This window comes from Quercus robur, chromosome 3, assembly GCF_932294415.1.
Source record: "Quercus robur chromosome 3, dhQueRobu3.1, whole genome shotgun sequence".
Classification (NCBI taxonomy): domain Eukaryota; kingdom Viridiplantae; phylum Streptophyta; class Magnoliopsida; order Fagales; family Fagaceae; genus Quercus; species Quercus robur.
The window spans coordinates 46,078,652-46,104,740 of NC_065536.1; the positions used below are offsets into that span (position 1 = coordinate 46,078,652).

The 26,089-nt window shown below is 34.3% G+C and overlaps 1 protein-coding gene and 1 long non-coding RNA gene across 3 annotated transcripts; one reads left to right on the forward strand and one right to left on the reverse strand.

Moving 5' to 3' along the window:
• The first annotated feature begins 2,807 nt into the window (after positions 1–2,807).
• On the forward strand, positions 2,808–4,025 carry LOC126716404 (uncharacterized). Its single transcript, XR_007652113.1, has 2 exons — positions 2,808–3,206; positions 3,724–4,025. It is a non-coding gene; the product is annotated as an uncharacterized LOC126716404 (long non-coding RNA).
• A 15,065-nt stretch (positions 4,026–19,090) lies between these two features.
• LOC126718084 (acyl carrier protein 1, chloroplastic-like) lies at positions 19,091–21,050 on the reverse strand. Of its 2 annotated transcripts, none has more exons than XM_050420154.1 (4): positions 20,865–21,050; positions 19,879–19,974; positions 19,660–19,782; positions 19,091–19,436 (listed from the first exon to the last, which is right to left on the reverse strand). In XM_050420154.1, the coding sequence occupies exons 1-4, from the start codon at positions 20,931–20,933 to the stop codon at positions 19,308–19,310; spliced, it is 417 nt and encodes a 138-aa protein (XP_050276111.1). In that variant the 5' UTR covers positions 20,934–21,050; the 3' UTR covers positions 19,091–19,307. The 2 variants fall into 2 exon arrangements, with proteins under 2 accessions (XP_050276111.1, XP_050276110.1); XM_050420153.1 differs by having other exon boundaries at positions 19,879–19,977; positions 20,865–21,047.
• Positions 21,051–26,089: the final 5,039 nt, after the last annotated feature.

Genomic DNA, 26,089 nt, shown 5'->3' on the forward strand with positions numbered 1-26,089 from the left:
TGATTGAGGGACCAAATTAGTAATTTTAACCCCCCTTCCTCTCTCTCTGCCTAGAAATTCTTAAGTCTACCGGGAGGACCGCTAAAGTGGTCCTCCCAACCAATAAAATAACGACGCATATACAAATGTATGAGTCAACTTTTTAATCAGAACAATAAATAAAAAATAAAAAATCACCAAGTGATGTCACATTTGAGTTTTATCGTAAGAACTTCATGTGGAGAATAATACTAATTAATTTGTCGAGGAGATTAGAAATTATTAGGTGCTATCACTTCTTTTCACATGTTTAAGATAGAAAAACTTTATTTAATAGGAAAAAAAATTGGAGAAAACACCATTTTGGTTCCTATATTTTGGAGTTACAGTCAATTTGGTTCCTATATTTTTATAACAGTTAATTTAGTCCCTATTCTTTCCAACTTAAAGTCAATTTGGTCCCTATCGTTAACTAACTAACGAAAAATGCCTACGTGACTAACGATGTGCTTTGTTGGCATACATGTGGCAAAAAATCAAATACTATATAATAAAAGTTGAGTTTAGAAGTCGTGGTTGCGCCATGTGGCTTCACCAAATTGCAGAAATAAAAAATAAAAAATCAGAATAAGAAATAAAAAATAAAAAATAAAAAATAAAAAATCATAAGTGATGTCACATTTGAGTTTTATCGTAAGAACTTCATGTGGAGAATAATACTAATTAATTTCACGAGGAGATTAGAAATTATTAGGTGTTGTCACTTCTTTTCACATGTCTAAGATAGACAATCTTTATTTAATAGGAAAAAAATGGCGAAAACACCATTTTGGTCTCTACATTTTGGAGTTACGGTCAATTTAGTTCCTACATTTTTGTAGCAGTCAATTTAGTCCATATTTTTTTCAACTTGAAGTCAATTTGGTCCCTACTGTTAACTAACTAACGGAAAATGTTTACATGACTAATGGTGTGCTTTGTTGGCATACATGTGCAAAAAATCATATATTATATAGTAAAAGTTGGGCTTAAAAGCCGTGGTTGCGTCAAGTAACTTCACCAAATTGCAAAAATAAAAAATAAAAATCAGAACAAGAAATAAAAAAATAAAAAATCACAAAGTGATGTCACATTTAAGTTTTATAGTATGAACTTCATGTGGAGAATAATACTAATTAATTTGACGAGGAGATTAGAAATTATTAGGTGCTGTCACTTCTTTTGACATGTCTAAGATAGATAAAAACACCATTTTGGTCCCTGGTCCCTACATTTTGGAGTTATGATAAATTTGGTTCCTACATTTTTGTAGCAATCAATTTAGTCCTTGTTCTTTTCAACTTAAAGTCAATTTGGTCCCTACCGTTAACTAACTAATGGAAAATGTCTACGTGACTAACGGTGTGCTTTGTTGGCATACATGTGGCAAAAAATCATATACTATATAATAAAAGTTGGGCTTAGAAGTCGTAGTTGCGCCAAGCGGCTTCACCAAATTGCAGAAATAAAAAAGAAACCTATGATTGAAGGTCTTTAAGTTTTGAAGCATACAAGATGAAAAGAGAGCCGTTTGGTAATCTTAAAAAATTGGTGTTAAAACAGTTGCTTTTTCAGACCAAAAATAAGTGCTTTAATAAAAAAATCAGAACAAGAAATAAAAAATAAAAAATCACCAAGTGATGTCATATTTGAGTTTTATCGTAAGAACTTCATGTGGAGAATAATACTAATTAATTTGACAAGGAGATTTGAAATTATTAGGTGCTGTCATTGCTTTTCACATGTCTAAGATAGACAAACTTTATTTAATAGAAAAAAAAAAGGCGAAAACACCATTTTGGAGTTACAGTCAATTTGGTTTCTACATTTTTGTAGCAGTCAATTTAGTCTCTGTTCTTTTCAACTTAAATTCAATTTGGTTCCTATCGTTAACTAACGGAAAATGCCTACATGACTAACGGTGTGTTTTGTTGGCATAAATGTGGCAAAAAATCATATCATATACTATATAATAAAAGTTAGGCTTAGAAGCCGTGGTTGCGCCAAGTGGCTTCACCAAATTGCAGAAATATTTTTAGATTAAAAAAAAATTAAAATTAAACGTACAATATAAGAGGGAAGGCATAAATTTGAGTTTAAGTTAAATTCTATCGACTAAAAAATTGCAGTAATTTTTTTACATAGAAACATCACAACCTATTTTTTTTTCCCTTTTTTCATGTGTATATATATAGTTTATCTTTTATGGGATAATTTGTTTTCCCTCTTTTCACGTGTATGTATATAGTTTATCTTTTAGTCCCTGTTCTTTTCACAGGATTCGCTCTCGTTTATTGAAGTGTTACCCTTCAATTATGGGGCATGAGCTGGTAGAGACCAGCATGAAATTAAACCAATTAGATTGTGTTTAATGGCCTGTTTGGAAGTTTAGAGAGAGAGGAGAGTAGAGGAGAGGAGAGGAGAGTAAGAGGAGAGTAGTGGAGAGGAGAGTAGAAAAGAATGGTTATCCTCCACCTTATTTGGATGTTTTTAAAATTAGTAAGGGGAAAAGAATAATAAACCCTTCCTTTTGTTTGGATGTTTTAAAAATTAGGATGGAAAGGAGAGGAAATGATTTAAATAGATAAATTTACCCATATCTGAAAATAGATTTGTAACATTGATCTATGATTAATTTGTTAAATTAAATAATTATTTAATCAACATTCTCATTCCATCAAATACCAATAATAAAAGTATAAAACTACTATTAACTAATATAAAATAATTTTAATTACCTAAAAAAAATTATAATAAAAATAAAAATCCTTCATAAATTCCTACAGTTTCGTCGCATTTCTCACCAACCAAACAAAAAGTTATGTGCCTGTCCTGTAATGTAACACTAATCTCATCACAGATCAAAATCTCCTGTGCATCTCTCCCTAGTTTTCCATCCATGCCTCAAAGCCCAGGACATGCACCCCAGCTGATCGTATCATGCCACGTTGCAGTCATCGGCGCCGGCAGATAGTTTCTTGATGAGTTCCTGATCTTCCGATCAGCGATCGAGTTGGAGAATTGAGTACCAATTGTGATGGTTGTTCATGCGCTTCTCAGTGGCCAAGAGGACGCTAGTGACGGCCAAGAGGAGCTGTCCAAGAGCGGCTCAGTTTCTTGGGCTAAGATCGCGAAGTCGCACGAACCGGTGAGATCTAGGGTTTGGAGGAGCTTCTCGAAGATTCTGAGTAAGCATTTGGCTTCGGCTCTATTTGGGTCTTCCATGTTTGTTTGTTTGTTTTTCTTCTTTTGACGGTGGTTTATTTTTGGGTGCTTGTGATTGGTTTTTGGTTTGTAACTGTGGAGAGTTGGTGTTGGTTATGATTTTCTACAATTTCTTCATAAAATGATGTTTTTTTTCATTCACCTTAAATTTTCTCAGGAAACAAACAAAGATTATATAATCAGTTTGTAATTTTTTAATTTAAAAAGGGTAAATTGGGAAATTCATTTGGTCAATAATTTATCTATTCTGCTCTCCCTCCAAATCTCTCCAATTTGGGGGAATTAAAAATGAGGGGTTAGAGGTAGTTTAAACCCCTCCAAATCCTTCCCCCTTCTTCCTTAAAAAACTTCCAAACAAGGTAATTGAATTACTCTTCCTCCCTTTACTCTACTCCCCTCCTTTTTTTAACTTCCAAACAGGCCATAAGTAATTTTGATTGTTTATGATGAGTTTCTCATCCATTAGGACTTCATTTTCAGATCAACTAACTGCTGCAGCTATGGTTTATGTCATCCAGAACAACACTCTCAAGTCCTACGTGCTCTGGGAATCTATGAGGAAATCTCTTTTGATCCCAGAACATATATGGAGCTTGTGGGACCTAAAATGGGCTTATTGTAACTACTAGAAAACTCTCCATTTATGGGCTTTAAACCATGTCCATAATCCATATTTTATTTTGGTTGGGATTTTCAGATTGGTGTATTGTTTGGCTGTGTTTGGTAGCTAAGAAAGTGCAACAATACACAAGAAAATTAAAAAATTGAGGATTTAAAAAAAATACGTTTTCTTTATTTTTTTAAATTAATTTTTCCAAATTAGTTTTTGGTTTGACATGGCTTTTTCTGTTGTTATTGAAATGCTTATGTGGCATTTTAAATGTTAAATATTTTGATTTTATATATATTTTTTGCTACGTGTATGCCAATAAAGCACACCGCTAGCCACTTTAGTATTTTCCGTTAGTAAGTTAACAGTATGGACCAAATTGACCATAACTCCAAAATGTAGGGACCAAAATGGTGTTTTCATTAAAAAAAAAAAAAATATAGCTTTGAATTAATTTGGAGTTTTCTTCCTCTAATCTATGATATGGCAATTAAAGAGACTATTCATGTATCATTTTAGTTTTTTAGTCTTTTTTTTTTTTTTTTTTAAAGACAAACTTTGGCTACAATACCTACTAAAAAATTAATATGATTACATATTTTAAAAATCTAACTGTTAAATTACATTTTTTTTTTAACACAAATGTCAAATTTATTGTCAGTCAGATTTTATTTATTATTAGATCCATAATCTTTTTTTTTTTTATGCATAATTTTAGACCATAAAAACTTGAAATTTTAACATTTTACAGATGACATAATTATTAATATATTTGACATTTTGGAAATTTTGCAAACATTAAGGATATAAGAAGAAAATGTTATTAATGGTGGATTTGTTAAAATTCACATGTAGTAAAAAGAGATTGAATGAAGTAATAGTTTGGTTACAACCAAGTTTGTAGCTAATCATGTGACTTGTATAAATAATACACACAATAGCCTTATAATTTGTTGGGATGGCGATTTTAGTTCAACCTGCAAGCCAAATGTTGTGGGGGTGGAGCTTGCACCCCCTGCCCCATACTTGTCCCTATTGTATTATATATTAAAATTATAACTTTTAATATTTAACCCTAGGCATAAATAATTTTTTTACTTATTCCTCCCAAACCCTAGCCATTCTATCCTCATCCCTTAATACACACACCTTACTCTTAGTTGACACTCAACACACTCATAGGCATAACCACCCTCACCCAATAAATTTGTTTGTGTTGCTATTATTTTTGTTAGTGTTTTTATATTGTAAGATTTGAATTGTTTAAGAGGTTTTTAATATTTAAATTGAAGTTGTATTGTGTTTGTGAATTGTTACTATGTTACTTAATAAAAGATATAAATTTTGAAATTTTCAACTAGTATGAAAAGAAGAGATTGGAAATTTTAAGATACCATGTAACGTGTAATTCTTAGGTGCTTCTAGAGGTATGGAGAATGGTGCTCCCTCTTATTATATGGTGAGATCTACTCATTAAATTCATGGTGGAGTTCACCATTAATGTAAAAAAAGGGAGCATAATTTTTTCATAGTTCGGGAGTACTTAATAATTTTTTCCATGTAACAAGGTTATTTTTTGATAGACTTTAACAATATTATAATATGCTATTTACATAGATTTTCACTTCGCCCATGGGGCAGGGGATATGACAACTACCCTGAGCCATTGTCATTGTTAATAATTTGTCACGTAATGAGTTAAAAAAAATAACTTTAAATTAGTTTGGAAATTTGACATGAGCTGGCTGAGAGTCCTTTGTTTTTTTTAAAATAAATTTGAGAGAAGGCCGAGACTCGTCTGGTCAAGTCAGCTTCCTTCAGTTCTTTACTTGCCGGATAGAAGAAACGAAAGGATTATATGTAGACATGGGCTCCCAAAGGTTTTAAGAGGGTGACAAAATTGACATTGGCACTTATTAAAACTTGATTTCAGTTCTTACTCGGTGGTCGATTTGGTTTCTACTAGCCGTCACAATTTAATAATTTTAATGTCAAATTATTATAGCAGTTTGTTTGGCCTAAACTACTACTTTGTCCAACTGTCCTTCAACTCCTAGTTCCGTATAAATTTTAATAGCTCCAAAGTCGAAATTGACTTAATTTTGAAAATTTTACACTTTTCATAATACTCTAGCAACATCTATTCTATTTGTTACATTTTAAATAACTTCGTTAAAGTTTAAACGAGGAGGTTATTGAAGGATGAAATTGACTCGGTTTTGAAAGTAGAGGGACAAAATTTTCATAATTAATAATTAAAAAAATAAATTAACATAATTAATAATTGATGGAGTAGATTAAATTTTACCTAATAATTGAAAGAACCAAATTACTAATTGTGGGGGTCAAAAGCAACCAGTACAAGAACACTGAAGATGATATTTGATCTACACAAGTAATTTCTAGAAGATGGGAGGAAATACACAATGGGAGGTTTAAGTAGTAAGTCAAAGATGAAATGGGACTAAATCAAGTTGTCATATATGACAGAACAATGTTCCTGAGGTACATGGGAGAGTTTCAAATGCTGAAAACTCTAGTTACACTCTATCTAATTTATCTTTCTCTCTCTAGTTCTTGCTAAAACTTTCTCTCTCTAATTTTCTGAACCCCTTATTCTATTGCCCCTCTCCTCCTTTTATAGCCATCATCCCCCCTTTCCTCTTTCTCCAACTGGCTTGTCCCCAGCTAGATTTGGGGGATACTTGTCCCATCAACCCTCTACTTTGCCACCTTTTGATCATGAAGGAGGACTTTTAGAGGTGCTTCCGCTATTCAGGCCAGTCATTCAACATTTAATGTGGCTGACATTAGGTGAGGAATCTCATTAATGCGGAGGTGACTGCTTCATTGGGTTCTGTGTTTTTCGATCCGTGTCCCTCGGGATGAGATTAGAAGGTGAGAATCAATAATCGAGGAAAAATGGGTGTTTCTTGAGATTCCCCAAGGACCTTAGGGAGCAAACGATATACATCACTTCGATTAAGAGCATTTGGAGGAGTGTTTACCTTGGATCTTCATGATGGTGAGTGCTTTTTACCTTTAACCACGAGAAAACTATTTTTCTCGTAATGATAGCTTGGGCTGGGCTCATTCCTTAGGTGTAACCTGCCACGCAGCTCAAAATCCAAAGCCATGTCCAAGTTCATCCCCTCACACTAATAATTTTACTTTTTTTTTTTTACATGAATAGTGGCTAATTTAAGTTTTTCCGTAAGAACTTGCAGTTGAGAATAATTAATAAATAATCAATGTGACAAGGAGATGAGAAATTATTAGGTGTTTCTACTCCTTTTTATATGGGTATGGTTCATCTTTATGTGAGAAGAGATACATTAAAGACCTAATAAATTTGAAGGGAAAGTTAATAGTAATAATAATAACAACACTATTTATTCTATTGCCTTATGTAATGATTTTTTTTTTCCTAGTTAAACAATTAATTTGAGATATGCTTGGGAATTTGGAGGGAGAGGAGATGAAGGGATAAGTGGAGTAAGAGAATAAGAAAAGAGTTATAAGTTGGAGTAGACATCTATCCCTTTGTTTGGATGTTTTCCTTCCCCAAATAAGTGATTGGGGAGGGGGGGAGGGGGAGGGGTTTTGCTCTCCTCCCTTTGCCCTAAATGTATATTTACATATTTTATTTAATTTATATATAAAATATTTATACATATAATTTAATTTGTTCAATACCTATTTTAATTATAATATTTTTTATACATATTTTATTATCATCTCCAATACATTTGTTTCTCATTCTCTCTTAGAATATTCAAGATCGTTCATGCTTCATCTTTATTAAATAAATATTGGAGTCATCTCATTAGGACTAGTAAAGTATCTTCACCCATCTTGAACCTAACCTGCCCTGCTCTCTCTCCACAAAAGAGATTGGGCAAAGATGAGGCACCTATGATTCGACCCTACCCTAACCTATTGCCATCTCTATCCTCTTCTATTATCCAAACATACCATTAATTTATCTCTCCAAATGTAGAAGGAATCTGACTATATGAGGAAATGTAATACACTTTAATGATTTTGTTATATATAAAGTTTCAATAATACACACACACACACACACACACACACATATTCGGGGATGCAAAAAAGTTCTATTTTGCATCCTTAAAACCTACTTTATCTACTTTACAATCCTATTTTATAACTCACCCAACATCTCAATTTCTATTTTTACATACAACTTATTAAAATAATATAACCTACAACATTAAATAATATAAACAATTCATTCTCTTTTCTCTTCCCTTCAGTCTCTCTCTCTAGTAAACCCATACAACCACTTTCCAATTTCCACTAAAATTCAACCATAAACACCAATTCTCCACCACCAAAATCATCCAAAAAAAAATTGCCACCACCCACCACCACACCACCATAGTCAATCCCCATCCCAAAATCAAACCCCATAGAAAAAAAACTCACCACTAAAACCCAACCACCAATCCCAACCCAACTATCACCGAAACCCACCCAAACAACCACCACCCCACCACGACCACACACCCCAACAACCACAAAAAAAAAAAAAAAAAAAAAAAAAAACCCAAAACCAAAGCAGCCGCCGATCTACCATGGGCAGCAACCCCACAGTTGCCACCACCACTTCACCATACACGCACCACCACCACATCCAACCTACAAGAACCCACAAATCCACCATTAACACCACCCGTAAACCCACAAAAAAAAAAAAAAAAAACTAGTAATCCATTGTCCTCACCATGCTACACCATACACACACCACCACCACCTCCAACCCACAAAAACCTACAAATCCACCATCAACACCACCAGTAAACCCACCACTAAATCCATAAATCCACCATGAACCACTGAAAAAAAAGAAACCCACTAGTGAGTAGAGAATCACCATGAACCACCAGTAAATCCATATTTGTCGATTTCTTGGGGTGATATGGTGGTGGTTTGATCTAGTGAGAAATGTGGGTGAGGGAGGCGGAAGAAGGTGAGAGAGAATAAGGGTGAGGGAGGCGGAGAAAAGAGAGGGGGAGGCGGAGAAAAAAGAGGGAGGCGAGAGAGAATGAGGGTAAGGGAGGTGGATGGAGGTGGAGAGGATTGAGAGGAGAAAAGGTGAGGAGCAGTGAGGAGAGATGCAACAAAAAGTGAGGAGCAGATTTGTGAGGGAGAGTGCGTGCAGAGAGAGAAAAAAATAATTAAAAAATAGATAGTTGGATGAGAGAGACAATTAAATATAATATTTTAGTTTTACCCTTCAGCTATAGTAGGCTGCATATACACCATCTGACTGTTCATAATTGGTAAAATATTTTAGGTATACCTACCCGGATGAAGCTTACTTTGGGTTTATTGGTGGCTAAAATAGCAATTGGGGGCGCAATGCTATTGCTCTTAAATGCCTACACCCCTATTTGTATTTAAAAATTGACATAATAATAGTGCTGTTATACAAGGATTTGTTTCCATTCAACTTCTGAAGAAAATTAATTTCTATTCATTCATTTCCTTTCAAACATTCAAACTAGAGAAATAAATAAGAAACTATTTTTCATTATTTTCTATTTTATTCTATTTCATTAATTTTTTTTTTTTTTTTAAAAATCTAAACTTTGACTCTAATTTCCTAATTTGAAGATCTATCATCTATGGGTAAGTGATCAAGTTTCCTTAAAGAAAGAAAAGAAAAGACTAAGTGTGATTTAAAAAAAAAAAAAGAAGAAGAGAAAATACTATGTGTAAAATCCCTTTTTTTTAAGAAACAAATCACTATAAATCAGTGTGATCCTAAATCTATATTCAAAACACTATATCTTAGAACTCGAAAGGTCATAAGCCTTTCGAGGTAATGTATTTAGTTTTCATTTCCTACATGCATATTACCACAAAAATTATATATATATATATATATATATATATATATATTTTAAAGCTAAAGGGAAAGAACTCGGAAGGTCCTAAACGGCTAAACCGAAATCCTACAACCTAAATAGCACTAAAACTAATTCTCATCTCGTAAGATTAGATATATATTGGGCAAAGTTTAGCTACAAAATTAGTTATAGCCTTAGGTTACAACCTTATTCAATATCTTTTTATTGGAAGTGAATTTTGACAAATCCATCATTGGATGACATATTCTTCTTAGCTTGCAAAATTTCTGTAAAATTAAATATCAATAGCTATGTCATCAATAAATTGTTCAAATTGCAAGTTTTTGTAGTTCAAAATTATGAATAAAATATAAGCTTATAGATCATATAGTAAATAATATCCGATTGACACAAAATTGGACATGTATATTAAGAGCATAAAGAACATGCAATTCAACACTTTTTCACATATTCTTGTGCTTCCCTTTACATATTTGGCCACCAGTATCCCTGAGTGAGGACTCTGTGAGACAAAGACTTGTCTCCCATGTGGCTTCCACAAATCCCTTCATGTAGCTCCTTAAGGAGTAGCTTTGATGCTTCTGGGTGTATGCATAGTAAGTATGGCCCCAAAAAAGAGCGTTTGTACAATTTTTGGTCCTCGGACAGCCAAAACCGAGGAGCCTTTTTTCGCACCTTGTTGGCCTTTAACTTCTCTTCGGGTAAGATATTCTTCTTAAGGAACAATACTATGGAGTCCATCCAGCTAGGTCCCACCTTAATTTGATGGATATGGACCACCTCATTCTTCATCTCAGTAGGCTTACATAGATCTTCAATAAGGATAACCCGAGGTAGGTTTTGTGCCGAAGAGGTTGCGAGCGTAGCTAGAGAATCGGCATGAGTGTTTCCACTTCTAGGAATGTGCTGTAAATTGAAAGACTCAAACCCTAACTGTAAATGCCTAACCTAACTTAAGTATTCTTGCATTCTCATGTCCCTGGCCTCCAACTCTCCTTGAAGTTGGCCCACAACTAGTCTTGAATTTGAGAATATTTCCACTACTTTTCCACCAATTTTCTAAACCATGGTCATTCCTACTAACAAAGCTTCATACTCAGCTTCATTGTTTGTGGCTGAGAAGCCCAATCTCAAAGATTTCTCAATTATGATCATCTCGGGAGATATCAGAACTATTCCCACTCCAGATCCTCTATGATTCGCAGCACCATCAACGTATACCCTCTAGGACAAAGGTTCTTGTAAGGAGACTAACCCAACCGATTTTCCATCCTTGTCCTGCTTCTCCATTCCCTCTTCTAATGGGGGATTCAACAAACTCGACCACTAAATCAGTAAGGACTTAACCCTTGACAAAGGTGTGAGACATGTACTTGATATCAAAAGCCCTTAGGATCGTACCCCACTTGACAATCCTCCTTGTATAATCAGCACTTCGGAGTAGAGATCTGAACGGAAGTTGGGTTAAGACAACAACTGTGTGTGACTGGAAGTAGTGGGGGAGCTTACGCATAGCATGCACCATTGCCAAAATGGTTTTCTCCAATGGTAGGTAATGGACCTCGGCCTCATGTAGTGACTTGCTCACATAGTAAACTGGCCTCTGCACACCACTATCAACCCGTACCAGCACTAAGCTCACCGTGTGGGAGGTCACTGCAATAAAAACAAACAAAACCTCATCCACCTTGGGCCTGGACATAATGGATAGCCGAGAAAGGTATTCCTTCAACTGTTGGAAGGCCAAGACACACTCCTCGGTCCATTCAAATCCCTTCCACTTATTCAACAACTGAAAGAAAAGCCCACACCTGTCTGCTAACCTAGAGATGAATTGGTTTAAGGCAGTAGTTATTCTTGTTAACTTCTGAACCTCTTTGGGGCTTCGAGGTGGCTGTAAATTGTTAATTGCTTTAATTTGGTCAGGATTGACTTCAATTCCACGGTGAGTAACCATGTATCCCAAGAACTTCCCTGATCTGACACCAAAAGGGCATTTGAAGCGTTAAGTCGCAGTTTGTGTCTCCTCAAGATCTCAAAGATATTCCTGAGGTCATTAACATGCTCGAATTCTAACTTACTCTTGACCACCATGTTGTCTATATAAATCTCAATATTTCTTTCTAGTTGTGGCTCAAACATCCTGGTCATCATCCTTTGGTAGGTAGCTCCTGCATTCTTTAAACCAAAAGGCATCACTTTGTAGTGGTAATTTTTAGTGGGGGTGACAAAAGCTGTCTTCTTTTGATCACTCAAAGCCAATGGTATTTGGTGGTACCCTTAGAAGGCATCCAAAAAGCTCATCCGAGGATGGCCTACGGTTGCGTCCACTAACTGATCAATTCGAGGCATGGGGAAGGGGTTTTTGGACAGGCCTTGTTCAAGTCTGTGAAATCTACACATACTCGCAACTTTCTACTTTTCTTCTTTACTACCACTGTATTGGCCAACCATTCAAGGTAGAACACTTCCTTAATTGCCCCTATCTACTTAAGCTTGTTCACCTCCTCCTTGACAGCATCAGAATGCTCCTTAGATGAGCGCCGATATGGTTGCTTCCTAGGGAGGACAGTTGGGTTGACATTCAGATGATGACAAATGAAGTTTGGATCCACCCCAGGAGTTTCATAAGCATTCCATGCAAATACATCAATGTTCTCTCTAAGAAACGCTATTAACTCTTCCTTCTCCCGAGGAGGTAGCTGAGCTCCGATCCGGAAGAACTTTTCTAGTTCACCATCTGTAACAATTTCTTCCAGCTTCTCACACTTTGCCCCTTCCGACACCGTATTCGTAGATAGGACCATAATCCTTGATTGCTATGAGCCTCCCTCAGCAGAGGTCGAGGACTCAAGCTTCAGGCTGGTGCATAATTGCAGTCACCAGGCATTGCCTAGCTATGGATTGACTCTCAACAAGTTCTTCAATTTGGTCACTGGAAAGATATTTTACTTTTAAATGCAAGGTGAAAGAAACAGCCCTCAGGGCATGGAGTTAGGGTCTTGCCACAATGGCCGTATAGGGAGAATAAGCATTCACCACAATGAAGTCCACTTCCACTACATCTGAACCTGCTTGCACAAGTAGTCTAATTTGACCCTTTGGAATGATAACTTTTCCATCAAAGCTTAGCAAAGGTGAATCATGGTCTGTCAAATCCTCAAGCTTCAAGTTCAGCCCTTTATATAAGTTAGGGTATCTCTGCACCACTGCCCTGGTCCACCAACACTCTTTTCACATTATACCCTCCTATCTTGAGTGTAACCACTAAAGCATTATTGTGTGGCTGTATGGTTCCAACCTTGTTCTCATTCGAAAAGCTCAACGTTAGTCGGACTTCCATTCTAGTCCTTTTCAGCCCTGGATTAGAGTCCTCGGCGAGTGGCCGAGTTACAGACATCACTCTAGAGAGCTGCGAGCCAGTTCTCTTAAGAGCAGCAAGGATGACATTAATTGTACCCAAAGGGGGCCTTGAAGAAGCATTCCCCCGAGCTCTCGACCTTGCTTGGTCTTTATGCCCTTTGGGCCGATACAAAAACTGTTTCAACCCTCCATCTTTGACCAGTTGCTACAGGTGATTCCACAGAGTTCTATAGTCCTCGGTGATGTGTCCTCATTCCTGGTGGTACTGGTAATGAAGACTTTGGTTGCACCTTATGGGGTCTCCTCCCATCTTGTTTGGCCATTGAAGTATGGTTTATTCTTGATTTTCTCCAAGACTTGATGTACTAGTTCTCGGAATACCGTGTTAACCACCTGAGGAGTCGTGGACCTTGATTGCCTAGCAAAATCTCTTTGGGGTTTATTATTGTTCTAGCGGTCCGACCTAAAATCCCTCCTCTCCTGAGGGATAACCTTACCCTTCCCCTTACCTTGTTGTTGGTTCTCTTCAACCCTCTTATACTTATCAATCCGGTCCATGAGCTAGCATACACTAGTAGCAGGCTTCCCAGTTAAAGACTTCTTCAAGCCATGCTCGGCAGGCAGGCTGACCTTGAAAGTCCTGATGGCTACATTGTTAAAGTTACCATCTATCTCATTGAACATCCCCCAGTATCTGTTTGAATACGTTTTCAGGGTCTCCCCTTCTCTCATGGACAGGGACAACAAGGAATCTAAGGGCCGAGGAACCCTACAGTACGTAATAAAGCAAGATCAAAATGCCTGAGTGAATTCCTTAAAGGAATCAATGGAACTTGCTCCTAAGCCATCAAACCACCTCATGGCCATGAGCCCTAAACTGGAGGGGAACACCTTACACAACAAGGCCTCATTCTTGGAGTGCACAACCATTCTCTGGTTAAAGTGGCTCACTTGCTTCATAAGGTTTGTTCGACCATTGTACATGATGAACGTTGGCTAAGTGAACCGCCGAGGAAGTCTCCCTTCCTCAATTCTGCACGTGAAAGGTGACCTGGAAATTTGGTTGAGCGCTTTGCTCATCGCATCATTTCCCAAGCCTTTGGAAGATGAGCTCATTTTTTTGCGTTCATGGTGGTAGTCCTCATCATACGAAAAAGACTCACTAGGAGGAGTCCTTGATCTGGGCCTATAACTACCATTCTTCTTATCGTTAGAAGAGAAGTCAGAATTGGAGGGGGTTCGCCTTCGCCGTTCGTGACACAACTTCCTCTTCAAATGATCAATTTCCAGTTGCATGGTTTTAGTATTCTCCTCACGAGAAAGGTGTCTCTCGCCTTGAGAGTGGCTCCTACTAGTCTGAATGGTATGCACACTTCCTTCCTGGCCACTTCTTCGTTCAAGATGAAGAAAATGATCTTGACATCGAGACCCCATAGATTCCTCCTAATGTGGACCCGAACTTACCTTAACTGACCATTATACTCACTATCACACAAGTTTCTCCCCAGAGATAACGCCAATTGTAAGGATAGAGTTTGAGTCCTAAGCCCAAATGATAAAAGGATTTAGGCCCAAAGAGTTTAGTACAATGAATTTGTAGAGAGTAGGTTAGAAAACTAGGTTCTAATGAGTTGAGTCACGGTTACAATGGATCCAGTAGACAATAAAGCAAAAATAGATTGGATTTATCTAAGGAAAATCGTCCTTGGCACAGTCCAAGGAGATCAGTTCTTGTATATATTACTTGAAGTTGGTTACAAATACAGTTTTGATTGTTACAGTGTTTCTTTCTTAATTCTCCAATCCCCACTCTTCAGGGTCTTCTTTCCATTTTATACTACCTTTCTTCTTTCCTTTTTACCCTCCACGTGTAGGGCAGATTGCTGGTATTGATCCTTGTCCCATCAGCACATTCCTGAAGTCTTTGGTAGTAGCTATAAGATTGAAAATTACTGTTAAGGTATTACTTCCACATTAATGCGACCAGTTGGGTAGGTGTAGAGCATTCAATGTGGTGGTAGCAGCTTTCCCTTTAAATATTTCATGGCCTCCCTTTGTCTTGTTCCTTCTTGATACTTATCCTTATTAGTGGAATCATTCGGAACGTCGCTCTTGATGTCAGACCGCATCTTCTGACCTCGGCTTTGCCTAGTCGAGGAAGCATTCATCCTCGGATCACTTCCCTGGAACATAACCCCTAAATCCCTTCCTTTATTTATTAATGCTGACCTCTATCACACATTTATCCATCCTCGGATTTATGAGGTGTCCTCGGACTGGGCCGGGCATTCTACTGGGCTTAATACCCCTACACACACACATATATATATATATATATATATATATATATCACAATTGGATACATTTTCATATGTTCATACTTAAATTGAATGCTGCTAATGTTTATATTTGAATTTTTTTGAACTCTTTAAAAAAATCTTTCTAAGGATATCATTTAGTGGAGTATGCAAATTATCCATCCTAGATTGCTCTATTATAGTTAGAAAAAAAAAGTAGTTTATTGACCTATTGCTACAATTAGTTTAAATTTCTTAATGTAACTCTTCTTATTGTGAGACCATGAATTTTGTTAATGTTTATTAAATTATTTCAATCAAGTTATTAAAATTCATATGAATATCAATATGGAAAGGTACAATTAGTTTTTGGGAGTATGGTGTTGTAATGATAAGTCGTGGAGGTCTAAGAGAATTTGGATTAGTTTCATTTGGGTTAAAAGCAGTTTTAAATAGGCTTGAATTTATTTAAAATCTCAGCACAAAATTATAGTGAATTTGATATTATTTTTGGGGGGAAATTATTGTGTACTCTCAGGGTACCATAAAAGCGTACTCCCTCCTCTCACATGAATGGTGGGTCTCACTAATTAAATTTATAGTGAGACTCACAATTCATGTGAGAGAGGGAAGTACACATTTATGGTGCTCCAAAAGTATCTAATACTTTTCCTATTTTTGGAGATTCGTCACAAAATTAGAGTGAATTAGGTTTCTCATTTTTTGAGTTTCCGCTTTAATTATTTTGTATAGAATAGGTTTTTAATAAATAAAAAAATGTTACCCAGTCACATTAATTAATGTGTTTTCAAGTATAACATTAACAAATCTTCTATCTTGTCTTTCTTTTAAAAGAGGAGATCTAACTTCAATCCATCAGCCAAGGCCTTGTAGTTAAAGTGCTTAAAGGTATAGGGAAAAATGGTTCAAGTTACGGGGTCAGCAACATATTGTAACTATCTAAAAAAAAAAAACTCTTCAATCCATAAGAGGTAGATTAGAATCTTTTATGATGCTTTTGGAGGGTAGGATTTAGACACATAGATTTGGAATATTAAAATCTAATATATCTTGTTTGGATATTTTACAAAGGATGAATGATTTGAATTTGACAAATCTATCAAGAATTTAAACTTTAAAATCCTTAAATTTGAAATAACTTCTATAGTCTAATTTAATCAGACAACAAAATAGTAGTATTAGTTAACGTGGGTTTAAATGTTAATGCCGTACAAAACAACTTTAACCATTAATTTTATAATGGGATTGATAAGACTTTAATAACTACACAAAAGACTTAGCCTAAAACCATAGAGTAATCCATTATTGCTAGATTATGGATTTGTGAGAATTTTTGAAAAAAAAATGATTAGAGTATATTAGGTTTGGCTTACCTAAAGTTCTTTTTTAATTGGAATTTCTTTTTATTTCAATGAGAACTAAATAAAATGTGAAAATTAAAATTCATTACCACCTACCATTATATATTTAAAATAACAGGAGATACAATTAAAAATGTACTTGAGCTAAACCAAACACGAGTATATCTATTGTTTGTAATAAAATAAGCAAACAATCAGGCCATATGTTACTGTATTATTGCTGCTATTGCCTCCATAAATTTGATAGCGACCCTACCGGTGTTAGAAATATTGGGCCAACCAAACACAAAAAGAGCGTGCTCATTCGTGCATAGTATACAGTAATCATTTCACGTCTCTCTAGTCTCTTCCTTTTCTCGTCAATTTAATTAATGCACCGTTTGGTTGGGTGAAAATGGAAGAGAAAATAAGAGAGGAAAAGGGGAATGGGATATTTAGTTGGGGTGTAAATCCAAATAACTCTAAAATTTAAAGAGTAAAATCTAAATACTTCTAAAATTTAGAGGGTAAAATTTAAATTTTAAAATATCAGGGTATAAAATCCAAACACTCTCAAATTTCAAGGTGTAAAATCTAAATTTTAAAATTTCATGGTATAAATCCAAACAACTTCAAATTTTAGAGGTGCAATTTGCAATTAAGCCTAAAAATATTTAATAGGGACATCAGATAAAATTTATACAATCTATTTTTTCAATCCTCTCACTTTTTTTCTCAAACAAATAAATGAGTTAGCATCCTTCCATTTTTCCACCCTCTTAACCAAACACCTTTAAAGAAAACTAAAATCACTTTTATCATCTTACTTTTATTGCCTCCAAATTTTTTATGGATAGAATATGGTGGGAGAATGGAAATGTGGAATAAAAAAAAAATTTAGTTTTCCCTCATGTGTGTTTTGTTGGAGTGATGGAAAAGTGGAGGGATAAAAACCTCTTTTGTTTGGTTGAAAAGAAAAATAAGAGGATAAAAAATGTAGTTTGTACAAATTTACTCTTGTGGCCTTATTAGATAAAAATAAAATAAAAGTAACAAATTAGACAAAAAAAAAGGTTGAACCAAAAAAAGAATGGGAAGCAACTGGAAAAGACAAAACCAAAGAAAGATAAGTAAAAGAGCAAAGGAAATTAACAATAAAAAGAAAAGAAATAAATGAGTAACAGAAGAGACAAAAAACCAAAGAGAAAAAAAAGATTAAATTTTGTAAGGATGTGGTGTAAAATTCATATTTTACCCTTCTAATTCCAACATGCAACATCATCTTATTATATATTTAAGAATAAACACAACTACACCCAATCAATTTTAAATTTCTAACATTTATATATAAATCCAACCAAATTAGGAGTTTATTGAGATATTATTAAGCGTGGTAGAGTGTATTGAATCTTAAGTAAAATGTTAATGTGGCAATCTCTTATTAGATGGTGTAAAACATGAGTTTTATACCCTATCCCTACCAAATTTGAACTCAAAAAATTAAAAGCCCAAAAAAGAAATATTGGCTCTCGTGTGGTTTGAACTTTGAACTATGCACAAAGGTGGCTTTTTAGTTTGAATATTTTGTGCTGGTTTTCTCTCCAATTTGAGAATAAAACATTTTGGTGGACTAGGAGAAAATACTTGGACTCTACCAATTTTCCATCATCTTATTCTCTCAAACCAAACACCTATAAAATCAATTTTCCCTCTACTTTTCGCTTTCCCATTTTCCATCCACCCTAAAATCTTTCCAACTAAACGGACACAGCAATTTGATGGCAGATGGTGTGTATTTTATTTTTATACTTAACAAATACTACAATATAAAGAGGACTTGCATCTGTCAACGTCTAATAACATAAGGAGCAAATTTTGCACATCTAAATCTAAAAATCTTCCACATTAAGCCTCAATAATATTTCGCACCAACTTTCAACAACCAGCATTATCACAGCTACCATACTACCACAGTACAACCAGCACCACACCGCCAGAAAATTACAATGAATGAATTGAGCCTAAAGGAAAAAAAGATGGCGGAAATATGTCCAAGAGCTTTAACAAAGAAAAAAAAAAAAAGCTTTTGGAAGACATTTGAGGTTTCAATCATCTTTCTGATATCATCCAGTACTGCCTAGAAACTGAATGTCACAAGTATGCAGTGACAAAGAAGAGTAATGTTACATACACAATAATTTTCATAATAAAATTTCACCCCGCTTGAGTTTGTAGTTTATTGATTCTTACATGGCCCCCCACTTTGGTGTGCCTCTAGACTTATTAGACAGGGAAAGAGATTACTCTATGGATGCTCAATTCATCAAAAACAATGCAGTTAAATTCAAAAACAATGCAATTAAATTCAAAACAATATCAGTTCTAATTCTGAGACTGATAAGAGGGGACAGCCATTTAAATTAAACATCTGAACAATTTAGACAAAAACCAAAATAGACCAAATTCCTAACATGCTGTTGCCTCAAAAGTAACAAAACTGTTAACACCCTAGCCAACTAGCTTTTTTCTCTGAGCTTCAGCCTTCTTTCTTCTGAACAAGCTTCTCTATTAAATCAGCTGCTTCTTGGACTGTTGTTATGTTCTGAGAGCTTTCCTCCTCAACGCTGATATCAAATTCTTCCTCCAAACCCATTACTATTTCTACCTGCATTAGTATTTTTGTTTGTTAATCATCATATCAAGTTGATTAAAATAAATGATATCAAGTCTAAGTCAAGCAAAAACTAAGTGCTCTGCCCGTCAAACCTGCAAGAGTGCAAGTACAAATTTTCCAAACAACGCCAATAAAAAAAAGCTGTTAAATAAGCTTGTACCAAATAAGCAGAGTCAAAGTCAAGCAAAAACTAAAGTGCTCAATTGACTTATACCGTATCAAGAGAATCAGCACCAAGAGCAGCGAACTTGGACTCTGGGGTGAGTTCAGTCTCATCAGACAATGCTAGCTGTTTCTTCACTATCTCACAAACTTTCTGTACTGTCTCAGGCTTGGCCTGCCACATTCATAATTTCCGAAAGATTGTTGGGTAGATACGCATGTTTATTAAAAAAAAAAAAAAAATCAAAAGTATACAGTGAAAGTGAAATACCGAACAGCAAACATTGAACCTCGAGGTCCTCAAAGAAGGGTAAACATTCTTGGTCCAAACTACTCTAACCATGTTTAGTGCTGAAGTCCCATCAGTCTTCTGCAAAAACAGCATTTTTTTAGATGTCCAAATTTGCCAATTGTAAGAGTATCTCAAATTAGTCAAATTTTTTTTTTTACTATTTGGATAATAAATAGTGATATTTAACTTTTACCTATCTATTATTTCAAATACACTTTTCAATAAATTTTTTATTATTTTTTTTCATCTTATTTAAATATTATTTCTTCATTCATTCTTTATTCATTATTTTTTTTTTAACAACTACACATTTTTCAATATTATTATAATAGAAAAAAACATTTGAAGAATGAACAGTAAAAGCTATAATATTCTCTATTTGTAGAAAAGATGTAACAAAGCTAATCTAAAAAATAGAGATGGAGAATCTTTTGGAGTGTAAATGAAGTGTGAACAGTAGTATTTTTGCTCCAAAAAATAGATATAGAGCATCTATTGAAGATACTCTAAATGGCAATACATCTCATTCTCTTTTATTTACTAAGACTCCCTAATTTGAAGTGCTTTGTCCTGTATTCTAAATGAAAGATTTATAAATTATTGATTGTCCCATAACCAATAGATTGTTAAGAAATAGTGAATTTTCACTTTATCATTATTCTAACCATGAGCAGTGACCACTACTAAAAAATAAGACCACCTCTTCAATAATGCATAAGGCATTCAGTTCTATTGTTTTTTTAGTGGTAAGTTAAACATGCACTAAGTAGATTTTGAACCGATGCCTAAAATGAGACGTGTCTGTTTGACATCTATTTATTTAGTCAATAAAATGGAAAAAAGTTTTGGATATCTTTAGGGAACAAAAACCATAAGCAATAAAAAACCTCAACAAGTAGTGAACAGATCTGAAATATACACATTAAGAGTTTAATATGTAAATGAACATATGAAAGTAAATATACCCGGTTATTGTTGAAGCAGGGCTTTAGAGAAGCTCCAAAGCTAACAGAAGTAGCGGAGACAGTGGCCATTGGAGTTGTAGCTGAGGAAACCAACGTGAGGTTCCAGGGACGAGGTGGGCAGATAAACAGCAAGAGCGAGTGAGTGAGTGAGTTGTGAACAGATTTAGCAAGTGGGCGTAAACAAACAAACAAGTTTTTATAAGGGAAAGGCCGGAGTCTCTTTTAGCCGTTGGATTTGGATTTGTGGGATTTAGTTGGCTCTACTCGTCACTCGTGTTAGACAAACACACAATAGCAACTACTATCCTTTATAAAAAGTTTCGCTCCAATTATGTTTGGAATAATCTCATGTAATTAAAAATGATAATTTCATACATCGTATTTATTGCATAATTTTTTTAAGGTAAATGTTAGGTGCTTGTTAAGGTTAAACCCTTAAAATAATGTGGGTATCACTTAATAAAAAAATTGGGTAAGTGAAGGAAAAAGAAAGGCATGGCTGGCAAGAAGAGTTTTTATTCTTTGGACAAAATTGCCCTCTTAATACAGTTAACTCCATTTCACTTTTTATTTCTAACCAAATCTTATTTTACCAATATTTTACTATTTACTTTCTTTCACTTTACCAATATCAAACTCAATTTCTTCCCCTTTACCAATATCAAAGAGAAGAAGACATGAAGAAATGCCAACGAAGGATTGAGGAATTATTGAACAAGGTGACATTACTATATTTTATTTGATTCATAGATATTTTTTAAAAATAGGCTAAAATTAATATGATGTTAATTTTTATTTTTAATACATGTATGTTATAGTAGCAATGGATAAGAATGTAGTTGCAAGTGAAAGTCACTACTTTGCTCTAAAAAATTGTTTTGACTTAAACGAACCCCTTCAAGAAGGTATTATAATTTTATTTTATTTGTAAATTTACATTTCATTTATTATAGAATATGATATTTGTTTCTCAAAAAAAAGAATATGATATTTATTTTTTAAACTCTTGTTTTTAATATAGCACCAATGGATGACAATGTAGTTGCAAGTGAGACTCATCAATTTGTTCCAATGAATTGTTTTGACTTAAATGAATTGTCTCAATAAGGTATTATTATTTTCATTTTATTTGTAATATATAATTCATTTATCATATAATATGATGTTGATTTTTTTTTTTTAAATATTGTTTTAATATATCACAACTTGATGATGATTTGATTGCAAGTGAGGTTCATGGAATGTTTCAAAGAATTATATTAAATTAAGTGAGCTACCAAATAATGGAAAAAATAATAATACTTATGGAGAGGAAATAATTGATTGGAATGAATTACCTAAATTTAGCGGTTGGTTTACATCAATTCTTCGTAATCAATATTCAAATTGGTGCTACAACATTATAAAGATGAAACTAGTCAAAGGCACAAGGTATTATAAAGACAAAAAGGTTTTTTTTTTTTTTTTTTTTTTTTTTTTTCTTAATATATATATATATATATATATATATATTTATCTCGCTTACTCTAATTTCTTACTTCATCTTCTTCTTTGTATATTTTTCCTCAATGATTGATCTTCTTCTTCACGATACCAATTTTGTAAGTGCTATGTTTCTCTTCCCTCTCTCTCTTACAAAATTCATGAGGAAAAAGTACAAGTAAGTCCCTCCCTTTAATGTGGTGCCGCCGCGCTGCCACTGATTTTGGCGGCATATCAGACACTTCTCATATATATATATATATATATATATATTTTTGAAAACTCGTGTTTAGTGGATTTTTTTTTTCTTGGATGTACTGATGTTGACTGTTTCCTGTGAGATGGTTTATTTATTTATTTTTAAATTTTTTTAATGCATAATGTTGGCTGTGTTCCTGTCCTGTGAGATGAGTTTTTTTTTTTGGATGCACTGATGTTGGTTGTTTTCGACAAGAGGTTTATGATTTTAGTTTTTTTGTTGGTGTAAGAGGTTTGGTGTTGTTTTCCTGTGAGAGACGCTTGAATTTTCAAATTTTGCTTTGGTTTATTTTTTTAAGAATAAACGACAGGAATATGACTAAAGGCTTGAGTTGGTGAGACTTGAGAGATGTGAAAAAGAGTATTTTGGTCTCTTTATTAATTTTTCTTTCTCTCTATAAAGTTGGCCTCACAACCTATAAAGCTGGCAAAAATATTGATATAAAGATAAGTATTAACGGGCACCCTGTGATGTGATGTAAACCGAGATAATTGGAAGATAATAGACTTTTTAAATTTACTTTCTGTTTGATTTTTATTATTCATCTTACACACTTAAATACTACAATAAAAAATAAGGCTAATGAGTAATGATAGCAATTGCATTTGAAAACAACAAACGGCTAGTGGCTATGAGTCAATCACTACTAAAAATATGCCAGCAAGCCTCATTGAGATTTTTTTTTTTGTGAGAATGAGCAAGCCTTATTGAGATAACTCCTATCATTAACCCTAAATTCAAATAGCTCAAATAATTCAAATAACAATTTATTTAACACATCGTTTGGGTCTTAATTCAAACTCAGTTTTTTTTTTTTTAAATAAAAATTTTTATATAAAAAACCAACCTTTAGCCCAAAACGTCACCTAGTCCAGCCGACTTGCCAAAACACACACACACACAAAAACCCTTTGAAGAATGAGTTTGCACACACAGCTCGAAACTCATCATGTTTAACCAATATCAGAGCATCAATCCCGAAAAGCAAAGAATGGAGAGTTTGAAAAGAATATTAACTAATGTTAGAGATACTCAAGAACATGTCCAAAAGAATGGCAAGGATGCAAGATTTGTGAGATTAAATGTCAAAGAGTTTCAAGAAACAACCAGCGTATTAAGAGTCCAATGAAACTTTGGAGATCCAAGAACAACCAAAAGTTCAATTGATCCCATGAAATTTTGGAGAATCATGATGACGTACTTCAAGAATCACCAACAATTCAAGAGAGTATTATGTTGGAGGGTGTACTTACTATAAATTTGCCTCAATTCCACATATTGAGTTTGTTGATGAGTTCAAGGATTGGTGCAGGTATCCAATGTTAGAATTCTACTCATTCACAATACTTCAAAATTTAATGTCAAGTTTTCTTCAATCTAGGGAGAAAGATACGGAGTGAGCAAGTGTCAATTTCTATGTCTTGAAATCTTGAGAACAAGATTCATCTTAAAAGGGGAGGAAATGTTATGACCCTGGATGATGAGTTAGATAAATTGTTATTTGAACTATTTGAATTTAGGGTTAGTGATAGAAGTTATCTCAATATGGCTTGTTTGCTAGTTTTTAGTAGTGGTGGCTATTATTAGTTTGTTGTTTTCAAATGTAATTGTTATCATTAGCCTTCTTTCTTATTGTATTCAAGGGGGGTAAGATGAATGATAAAAATCAAGCAGAAAATTAACCCAAAAAGTTTATTCTTCCTCTCAAGTTTAGGAGGCTAGTCACCTTGAATTGACTATATCATCTTTTCAATTATCCTGATTTACATCATAATGTGTCTTATTAAATAATATATATGAATAGTCTTATAAAATGTCACATAATGGTTGAAAAAGATAGCTCCAAACATGTTTGGAGTTAAACTTTAGAGGAGTGCACCATGTGTCAAAGGCTAGAGAGTGCATCACTAGCTGCTACACCAGTGCAGCTCAGCTTGTCACATAGTGTAGCAGTTAGTGCACTAGGTGATGCAGCATCAGCTGCCACACTAGTGCAGCGGTTTGTGCATTAGAGCTGCCCAGACAAGCACTTGACCAAGCAAGACAAGTAAATCAATTACTAGCTGATGTAGCAACAGATGAAACTCAGATTGAAGCTTCAAGTAGAAATCTAGAGATCTTACCTTGTGTTCCAGAGTTGAAGAAATTGAAGAAATGTGCAATTTCATCTAAACGACAATGTAGCTTATTTGATATAGAAACGGTGTGTAGCTTTGTTTGTTAGTTTGGTTAGTTTAGTCAGATACGTGTAAGAGGTTGTTAAGTTTGTTGAGTCCTGTTCACACGTGTATCTACCTATTAAGTTAGTTATAGAACAAAGTCCTTATATCTATTTGTACAACTATTGATTCAGTGAATGAGATCATAAATTTCAGCTTTCATCAAAATCAATTTTCTCATACAATGTGCTACAAGATCCGGGTGGAGAAGATATCTCATGTGCTTGTCTTATGCGACACATGCGAGACTAACATGTGGGATTTGCATCCGGATAAGTTTGCTTACCTGATATGCAGACTTGAATTTAAAGTGATTCTTAAAACCAAGTCTAATCCTTTATTAGATTTTTCCATGTACTCCTATGTTGTCCAACTTCGATTTTATAATTAGAAATGTAAAGTACACAATTGTTTTATAACAAGTTTTCCAACTCATGTTACCAAGTTATTATTGATTCTTGTTGGATTCACTTTATGAATTATGAGAAATTATGAGAAATTTTGTGAAACATATTATGACCCGAAACTTTTAATTTTTTTTTATTATTATTATTTTTATAGAAAATTATGATCCTAAATTTTTTTAGTTAAAAATATTAAATATTTTTAACACATATACGGGAAGAGGAGACCTTAAACTTATTGTTTTATAAAAAGCAAAAACTTGTTGCACATACATTAATTGATGCACCTTTATACACACAAAATCATGACTTAAAGTCATGATTTCGGACAAGATTTTGCCTTTTAGTATAACTTATTAACTTTTACTATCCGACCCTACTTTTTTGTGAATAATTTTTTTGGAGAAGACATTATTGTGAAATTGATAGTAGCCTTTTAATGCACATCCACAGAAGGCTTGGTTTTATCACGATTATGTTGAATCTCTTCGCTGCGAACCGATTTCAATGCCTGGTAGTGATTTTAATTTTTCTTTTCTTGATAACTATCATTCTGACATTGCCCAACATCCATCACTAAACACTTAAAATTATGGTCCCAACCAGAAATCCTATATTAACAGAAATGATTACCTTGTGCAAAAGATTATAACGATCAATTCTCTCTTTTGATATTAGAAAGGACTTCACTATATGGCATCAACAGCTTGGCTTGGAAGAAGAAAATGAAAATCGAACAATTGCACTGGTCGTCGTAATTGATTAACTTTCATCCTAGTTGTGCCAATGGCAATGATACTATCTGTTTTGCCAAGCCTGAACTCAATTCCGACACATGTACTAAGAGAGAGAGAGAGAGAG

Bases quoted from the DNA above. Each gene is read 5' to 3' on its own strand.
- LOC126718084 (XM_050420153.1), bottom strand. From the start codon at position 20,933: ATGGCCACTGTCTCCGCTACTTCTGTTAGCTTTGGAGCTTCTCTAAAG. The intron at 19,978-20,864 runs GTATATTTACTT...CTGTTTTTGCAG, and splicing joins CCTGCTTCAACAATAACCGG to AAGACTGATGGGACTTCAGC. The intron at 19,783-19,878 runs GTATTTCACTTT...TGAATGTGGCAG, and splicing joins GGTTCAATGTTTGCTGTTCG to GCCAAGCCTGAGACAGTACA.